The sequence below is a fragment of the Cupressus sempervirens genome, chromosome 10 (genome assembly GCF_028749045.1).
Source record: "Cupressus sempervirens isolate cs-2001-9-10 chromosome 10, ASM2874904v1, whole genome shotgun sequence".
Classification (NCBI taxonomy): Eukaryota; Viridiplantae; Streptophyta; class Pinopsida; order Cupressales; family Cupressaceae; genus Cupressus; species Cupressus sempervirens.
Genome location: NC_143127.1, coordinates 586536440 through 586545912, shown reverse-complemented (window position 1 = coordinate 586545912; position 9473 = coordinate 586536440). Strand labels below are relative to the sequence as shown.

General features: G+C 36.8%; 1 protein-coding gene across 1 annotated transcript; it reads left to right on the top strand.

Annotated features, from left to right (window-relative positions):
• Nucleotides 1-7559: 7559 nt before the first annotated feature.
• LOC149535230 (protein PLANT CADMIUM RESISTANCE 7-like) lies at nt 7560-8880 on the top strand. The gene is made up of 4 exons (XM_089805666.1): nt 7560-7941; nt 8019-8090; nt 8180-8431; nt 8531-8880. Exons 1-4 carry the CDS (start codon nt 7692-7694, stop codon nt 8611-8613), a joined length of 657 nt encoding a protein of 218 aa, XP_089661792.1. The 5' UTR covers nt 7560-7691; the 3' UTR covers nt 8614-8880.
• The last annotated feature ends 593 nt before the right edge of the window (nt 8881-9473 follow it).

The following is a 9473-nucleotide window of genomic DNA, read 5'->3' as shown; positions in this document are numbered from 1 at the left end:
TCAAGTTTCATGATAAAACCTTGTTTCTAAGATTTTTCTAATGAATTCACATTCTCGTGCATGACAACAGAATCCAAAATATTCCTCCTAGGAACAAAACCATTTTGTTGGATAGAGATCAAATTAGGGAGAATATGAAATAGCTAACAAGTGTGTACTTTAGAAATTGTCTTATATAAAGAGTTGCAAAGGCTTATTGATGTAAACTGATGAATAGTATAAGAACCCAACTTTTTGGAAATCAAAACAAGGAAGGTAAAGTTAATTTCTTTCAAGAGGGTTTGAGCACCAAAGAACTCCTTAGCTGCATCACAAAAATAATTACCAATGATATTTGCCACATTTCCTAAAAAATAAACATAGAAAAACCATCTAACCCTAGAGCTTTGTCACCTTCAAAAGACCTCACAACATCTTTGACTTTAGAGGATATAGGAATAGTCACAAGAGATTTTTTTTCAATGTTAGAAACTAGGTTTGAAATGGTAGAAATAAGCTTCTCTTGATCATTCACATTAAGAAATTTCTCTGCACTAAGAAGAGAAGAAAAGTGATTCATCAATTCCATAGTTATCTCCTCCTCTTTATTGATTCTACCTCTACTAATGTTGAGTTGAGATATTCGGTTGACAACTCTATATTTGGGAGTGGTGATATGAAAATACTTGGTATTTTTATCCTTTATCCAACCAAGTAGATCTTGATCTTTGCCTCCAAAACATCTCCTCCTTAGCAATAATATCATGATATTGACGAGGAGGTCATTTTCCACATCAAAAAGTTGACTAGAATATCTTTCCAAGTTGATTTTGTCCTGAAAATATTTCAACTTAACTTGGGTTTCATTCTTAGAAACAAAAATGTCATCGAAACTAGCCTTGTTCCAATTCTAACACACTTCTTGACATTGTTAATATTTTTTACCACCCTAAATATGGCAACACCATCAACCTTGATATCCCACCAAGTTAAAACAAATTTTCAAAATTAGGATAGGTCGTCCATATTTTCTCAAATATTAAAGGGGAATTATTCTTATCAAAGATTGGATCAATGGAAAAGATAATGGGGAAATGATCAAATCCAATCTTAGAAAAGTAAGAGAGAGAACGATAATACCTCTAGACCCAATCAATGGATATCAAAGCTCTCTTCAACTTGCCTTGAGTAATATCCTCTCCCACCCTTATATTAGTCCATGTATACTTTGTTCCTCTAAGATCAAGGTCCATTAAAGATTCATGGGAAATTAAGTCCAACAAATATAATCTACCATCTTGAGTATTCATGTTTCCTCCTAATTTCTCCCTATCATTTAAGGGGGTTATTAAAATCTCCTATAACTAGCCAACTAGAATCCTTGAAGGAATTCCTTTCATCACCAATCCTATCCCAAAATTTCTTTGTCAAAGCTTTGTTATTGGGAGCATAAATATTAGATATTACCCAAGATAAGTTCTTTTAAGCGATGATAGCTTATGTTTTTGAACTAAAAGTATCCAAAAATAGGGAGTTGGGCCTTAAATAGTCAAACTGGTCAACTACTAGTAGAATACCATCAACCAAAACTACCCCCTACCACTTAGAAAATAAAAACATATAGTTCGAAAACATAACCAAAATAGTATCAACAAGCTTGACTTGCCTGTATTAAAATTGTAAAGGCTACTTAAAAATATAAACAAAGGCATAATAGCCTTAGATCTAGCCAAGTTCAACAACAAATAGATAAAAAACATAAAAAAAACCCCAAAGAGAATGCCATTAAGGCTTCTTGGCCTCTTTCGTCCCTAGGAGGATGTTTACCCAATCTTCCTCAAGGAAGTCAAACAGTAATTTAGTGTCCTCCTTTGGAAAATCTCCCTCCATATCTTTGAGCAGGTGAAGCATGGTGGCATCTGCATGTATCACTTTGATAGTGAATTTTGTCAAAAGACACATCCTTTCTTCTAGCGCATGAATTCTTTGCCGCACCTCGTTGTTGGTCATCTTCTTGATGTCCACATTGACCTCATGCATGTCACTAGGAACTTTTTCCACTCGCACCAAAGTGACATCTTGCACATTTGGGGGGTTAGCATTATCCTTGGGGGGAACCTTAACAGGGGAGGAAATCATAGTGGGGGAGGGAAAACTATCCATTGTATCAGGGAATTGGTCTCGAGTTAAATCCACACACCCCAACCCAATGGTGGTCGAAACATGTGACACCTCTTTCTTCTCCTTCATCCCTCCCCCTGAGCTAGACGAAGAGGAATCCAACACCTCCTCTTCCTCCTCCTCCATTCTACCCCCCCAAAAAGAATTTGAAGCCTTCTCTTTCATCCTTCATTTGGGATGGCTAGTGTCCTCTTCCTCCTCTTCCTCCTCTTATGAGGCCCTAGCTTTCAGCTTCCTCTTAGCATTGGACTTAGCTAACCTCCCTGACCTCCTTCTTCCCCCTCTCCCTTCCTCCTCTGACTCCTTTGGTCCTCTCTATTTCCCTACATCCTGTCTCCCTTTCTTTCCTAAAGGGGTGGGCTTCAATTCAAAAGGGGACCTACTCGGTGAAGGTTGTGGGGTAGGGGCATTGGGGCCCGTGATCCTAAGGGGAACAAGTTGGGGCCAAGGGTTTGGATAGGCAGGGATATCAATTTCCATAATCCTAGGGGGGACAAGGGCAAGATGAAATTGATACAGCTGAAACATCAACCCTTAGTGTAAAATGGTAAAATTAACACCCTTCCTAATTTTTTCCTTGACATCAGTCACTGAATCCACTAAACCATGCAACAGAAAAAATGGAATGGAAATAATATCATGGCAGTGAAAATGGTTTAGAAGAGGAAAGTGGTAGTAATAACAAACACCATACTTCCCTTCCAGAGTTAAATCCTTCATCAGCGTCAAACATACCTCATTCCATGGCTCAAGGAGCTTCTCCCTTATAAACCCACCTCTGTGCCAAATTGGTTCCTCCGCCTCCAAAAAGAAGCATTGCAGACTCACTTCATCAGCCACCCTAGTCACCTTTTTCCATTTCCTTCCCTTCATTACCAAACCGGCCACCAAGGAGATTCCTTCCTCAGAGATGTGGAAAGAGATACCATTTATTGTAACTCTTCAGTCCTCCCAGGAATTGACAAACTACAATGAGCAATTTTCATCATGCCCATTTAGCGCCTCCATAAATGGAATGAAGCCACCTTCCTTCAGCATATACCACACCAATGACTTCCTGGCATTCTCCTCTATCATGGATGACTCAATTTGCATAAGGTTGCCACCCATCTCTACAAATATCCCTAAGCCTCTCTCCTCCTTCCAACCCCAAAAACACTTGCTTAGAATGACTTCACACTTAGGCAAAAAAATAATATCCCTTAAGCAAACATAATAATTATAATTGTTAGTAATTATAGTAACATCCCTTGTAGAAATTAATGTCACATGTTGACTACCACTATCTTTCTCCCAATCTTTTCCATCATTCTCAATACACACTACCCATTTAAAATTTGAATCTTTTCTTATCCTAGCGTATGAGGACACGCATAAGAAAATGATATCTTATGTTAAAAATATTACAATAATAATAAAGAGTACTTGAAATAACATTTTGGTTCACAAAAAATTACAATAACCCTAGAGGCACCTTCAACATTACTTCCCAACACACCACCATTTTTTAAAATTTTGATTTTTTCCACACGATCCTTTGACAAATTAGTCTCTCGAAGAACAACCATATATGGCTTATGATCTCTAAAAATATTCCTTAACACATCCTTGTTATGAGGGTTATTTAACCCTCTGATATTCTAGGATAAAATATTCATTTCTTTGGAGCAAGGTTCTAGATGGTGGCCTATTTACCATATGAAATATTATGCATACTCTACATTTCTCTAGTCTTCTTGGCATTCCTTATCCCTATAGGACTCTTACGAGAACCCACATCATATTTATACCATCTATGAGTAGACCTACTTGTAGAAGTGGAAGACTAGAGTTCCTTCTCCACCTTCTTCATTTTCCTTTGTAAAGTGTTTTCAGAGCATTCAGGAGTGTTTTCCCTGACTTTGAATTTCCTATTACTAGAGGAAATATTTTCATTGGGAAGGGATGATTTAACAAACTATACCTCCTCCTGGTCAACTAAGAGATTAGTGTTCCTTTCCCCTAAAATTGGGCAAGGCTAAGCACCCTGGAGGAAATGACTTCTATATATACTTGTAAGAGAATCCTCCACCCTTGAAGGATGACCAAAGGGGTAATTTCTCCTTCCTCCTAATCAACATCTTGAAAATTAGGATCCACTAGACCCATCAGATTAGATAAACTATCTGATTTTTCTTCTCATAAATCAAAGACGTCTAAGATCACATTATCCATTTGTGGGCATCCTTCCCCTTCATCCTTATGAACGATATCCTTAGGAATTATTTTCTCAATCTCATGAGATGGGGAGGGGGAGACTTCTTCATCCACATGTGTTAGAATCTAATACATTTGACTCAAGGGAATCCTCCATATTCATCTCCACCAGCTCCATAGAGGGGGGACCTCTATCTTTGTCATTCAGATGATTCCCATAAAGAAATTTTAGTTCAGAAGACCCTTCCTTGACGTTCTTAGTAATCAAGGCACAAACATGTTGTCCCTTCTTGCCAGAGGACCTGGCAAGATCACCATCCACACTCTTTGCCAATTTTGTGTCCTTTACTTTCCAGACTTTTTTCTCCTCTAGCTTTTTCTCTAGCTCATCTTTTAAAGCGTCTTTCTTATGTTTCTTGGGAAATTTCATAGCCCAATGATTTGGTTCCTTGCAAATAAAGAAGGAGAACAATAAATCTTCGTAGGCCACTTCTTGCAACAAATTTTCCAACTTAGACACTATGTCAATCTCCTTAGGCAGGTTGGATAGTTGATGAACATTAATGTAGTTCCTAGCAAAAACCAATGTTTCTTTCAAGGTAGTCATGGGATCAATAGAAGTAGCTTACCAAAAGAAGAAGAAAAGGTTTTCAAAAAATCTTCATGTTCATATTTATCATGCCCGAGAATTAGTAGTTTGATAAAAATAACATTTATATATAAGCTAAATTTGCATAATCAAATTAACCAAAACATTCTAAATCTCATTTTAATAAAATTTTCCCATTTCTGCATATTGATTAAATATAAAAAGCTTACATGATTGGATTAACCCTTTAGCACCCATAATATCCTTTCAATGAACTTATCTTTTCTAAGCAATATTCATATAAAACATGTGTAACTCAACACCGTGATATAATCCCTCAATTTTAGTATTAAACTTTTTAAATATAGCTCATCAAATCATTCTGAATCTAAATTTGATCATATCAATTTACTATTACCAAAATGAGCTATCTGAATGTGTATAACACAATCATCAAGGTATCATAAATAACATCATCATCATAAGGTAAAACACCACATAGCATCATTAGTACAAATCAATGTTTAAACAATCAAACAATGTAGCAGTTCTCGAATCATAGGATATCAAAATATGAACATATCAGCTGATATCAATTTATATTAGAAAACCTAAACCATAAAACCTTAATTCATATCCATCATCATAATTGTCTGAGTCCATTAACTTTCTTTCACCTAGTTATGTGGATGTATCCTAGAGAACACATGCAATGTTTATGATTTAAACCATAATTTCGAACAACTAAATAACTCATCCTAGTACAAAAGTATAACCTCGTGTACACAATACCCTACCAAGCTTAACACATCGTAATTTACTTTTAATATTTAAAATTAAGCTACCTTAAGGGAACTTCTAGTGGGTTGATAAACTTTATCTTCAAATTTTCCATTGATTCTTAAGAGGGTAAGTATTAAATTATATTATCATAACAACCATCAAATCATTATTCATAAGATAGCCAAAATTTATCATAGTGTCCTCAATGTGGTTTCTAGCAATAACCATAACAACTTCCCATACCATCACCTTGTCTTGCTCCTATATCCATTCAATTCTCCTATACAGGGATTTAATAGAGGAATTCATATATAAATAAGTACATGTGAGGATGGGTCTTACAGTATTCCAATGGAAGACTTGGAAACCTAACCCAAATGAGTGCCAAATGAATGAAAGTATAATAGATATCAATATTGGGTTTCCATTTTTTGAAAGCTAAAGAGTTTTTAGAACTCAACACAAGCATAAGCTCCATAGATGAGATAGAGTGATTGAAAACTTTAGAACTTCACACAAGCATAAGCTGCAAGGGCTACCAGAGAGAGAAAACTTTAGAACTTCCTTGCTTGTGAAGCTAAAATAAAGGAACCCTCACAAGAGAGTGACAATATCAGCCTATCCTTTGAGCCTCCATTTTCCCTTGACCATAGTTTGAACCACTTCAATGTTGAGTCTAGGGCCCAGAAATTTGTCCACAAGCATAAGATCCATAGATGAGATAGAGTGATCAATTAGGGAGTCAAGAACATGGATTTGAAACTCGCCTTGTTGAAAATCAACTTTGCATGTATAGGTAGGAAGGATGACTTACCATTTGGTTTGACCCCAAAAAGGGATGACCATTTATGGGGACCAAGAAAAGCCTTTTGATTATTCTAATTATTCTCTTCCTAGTGACAATATAATACACCATTCAATGGGTGCCCAAGAACCATGGGAGAGGGTTCTCTTTGTGGGCCCCATTTGAGCCTTCTTCTCTTGACACTCCATTTGAATCACCACCAAACCCCCATTACTATCGGAATCCACGCCTCCATCCCACAGACCATTAGACACTTGTAAGGCCCCAAAAGAAGGATGATGATCGCCATTGCTAGAGTTCTGCCCTAGAGCATAATTCAAATTCGCCATACCTTTCAACCAAATGTTACCAAAAGGACACAATTTTTCAAACTAAAATGAAATGGTACCAAGAGGACACAATGTTTTAACTCTCGTTATAAACCTTACTAATGCAGTGTTTCTTTACAAATGCAACTGCATCAAGACTCGTAACACCCATTGAAATTAAATTCATATCCCCTGCTTATCATCAATACTGACGTAACCCTTAATGAAAACCCTGACATGCAACTATCCCAAAAACGTCAAATGCAATTTGTTCTATTATTGTAATATTTAAAATTCTATTATTTTTTAGGAAAATTTAATTTTATTGCCTGCTGAAATCAATAATAAATGTCATAAATCATTATTGTAAATGATAAAAAATAAATCTTAAAAATGAACTATTATATTTCAGTCTATGAAAATTTAATTCTTAGCACTCGTTGCTTGTTTGAATAGTCAAAATCAAAGAAACTGCAATCAATCACAAATGAATATCCCAAAAGTCACCACTCAAAGGAATATTTATAAATATCTTGAACAGAATATTCCCCGCCGATCAACTTCCGTTACGCACGCTGACCATTTCAACACTTGCAAGTTGCGGGTGAGCTGTTTCTGTCATCCCCTGCTTTGAACCAAGAAACGCCACGTGGACAGAGCTAACTAATCATCCGACTTTGATTACATCGACTGACCTGCACAAGACATCTGTGGCTTCGTAATTACGCCAGTGGAGAATGAACGCGGGGGATTTATCCCACGACTAGAAGAGGTCGTAAGCCGTCGATTTCCAGAAGGCAGCTGGTTATATACTTGCACTGGCGCTCCGTCGTCTCAGAAGAGGAGAAAGATGAGTACGCCAAAGGAAGAGCAAGAATTTCAAGGGCCTTCGCAGCAAATCGCAACTGGTTATCCGCTACACCAGCAATATGTGCAGCCGCCGCCGCCGCAAAACTCCGGCGCTCTCTTCCAATTTGTACAGCCCTCGCCACCGGCGGCGCCGCCTCCTTATCCCTCTCCTCCACCCCAACAAGGCAACCCTCCTCGTCCCACAGAATGGTCCTCTGGCCTTTGCTCCTGCACCCAAGATCCATTCCAATGTACTTTTCCCCCTTCTCTTTCTACTTCTTGTCTTCATCATGTCATGCTGCCACTAATATGAATGGATATATTGTAGGTTTGCTCACATTATTCTGCCCCTGCATCACTTTCGGGCGCATAGCGGAGATTGTGGACGAGGGTTCTCCAAGTAAGACTCGCATAAATAAATAAAATTGTAGGTTTCTGGAATGTTATAATACTTGTATGGACAGTTTGAATTGTGGAAATTGATTGCAGGATGCGCTGCGAGCGGAGTGTTGTACGGGCTGCTGTGCGTAACGTGGTATGCGTGCTTTGGGGTCTATGGCGTTATTTGTGTTTCCGGATTTGCCTCGTGCTTTTCCTGCAGGTACCGAGCAAAGATGCGGGCAAAATACAACTTGGCTCCGGTTCCCGTCACGGATTGTTTGCTCCATTTCTTTTGCGAGCCCTGCGCGCTGTGCCAGGAATACAAGGAGCTCAAACACAGAGGATATGATCCTGCTCTCGGTAATATTTTGTCTCTGTGACTAGACCTTTATTATTATTTTAATTGCTAATTAGCTGGTTTTGGATTCTATTTTTACATTAGTGGGGTTGTTGTTGCAGGTTGGAAGAAGAACGTGGAGAGGCAGCAGTTGGAGATGGAGACCGCCATGGTACCACCTCCTATTCCTGCCATGGAGAAATGACCACGCCATTTCAATGGCGGTTTTCAAGAGATTCATATTGTAAGGTCGCTACTAGTACAGTCAAGACTCTTTTTGTTTTATATGGAAGAAGATTTCAACATACCCATATCTGCTTTTATAAGCAATTTTCTTTATGGCGGTGATAGGGGTCTTTAGTTGAGATCAGTTTGTCCAACAACTGAATACAAAATGTATATTTTAGATATAAAGTTTAGTCTATTTAACAATTTTTTAATAAATAAAGTGGATAGATTTGGTTGAGGTAAATATTATAATGTGAGGTTTGTGCCCATAAGATTTGATTGATTCTTATGGGTTCATAAGAAATCATTTAACTTCATTAAAGATCAAAATTTCATTGACATTGTTTCAAATGAAATAATATCAAATTAAAGTATGGTATCTAGACAATAAATTTTATAAGAAAATTTTAAATATAATAAAAATATATGATATGTTTTATTATAAAAAAGAAAGATTGATACAACTTATCATTGGATGAGAGTATTTTACATTTGTTGTAAATATTAAATGACTAAAAGCTTACAAAACAGAATAGATAAAATCAAATATATATTTCATACAAAATAATTGAAATTCCTAACATCATCAATCAACTTCAAAATATCTTTAAAATGACGATTTATTAAAAAAAAAGTTAAAAGTGATCATCAAAACATAATAAATCAAAAGGAATCCAAGAATACACAATTTATAATAAGAAATCTCAAAAAAATAGATCTAATGTAGTTAACATTCTTTACACTTATTAAGTCGATAAGCTTCTCCTATGAAGTGCATGCTCTGTCGTACATGTATTAAATGTCTAACGTAGTAGTTTTGTCTCATGCCCATAACAT

Bases quoted from the DNA above. Each gene is read 5' to 3' on its own strand.
- LOC149535230 (XM_089805666.1), top strand. From the start codon at position 7,692: ATGAGTACGCCAAAGGAAGAGCAAGAATTTCAAGGGCCTTCGCAGCAA. The intron at 7,942-8,018 runs GTACTTTTCCCC...GATATATTGTAG, and splicing joins CACCCAAGATCCATTCCAAT to GTTTGCTCACATTATTCTGC. The intron at 8,432-8,530 runs GTAATATTTTGT...TTGTTGTTGCAG, and splicing joins AGGATATGATCCTGCTCTCG to GTTGGAAGAAGAACGTGGAG.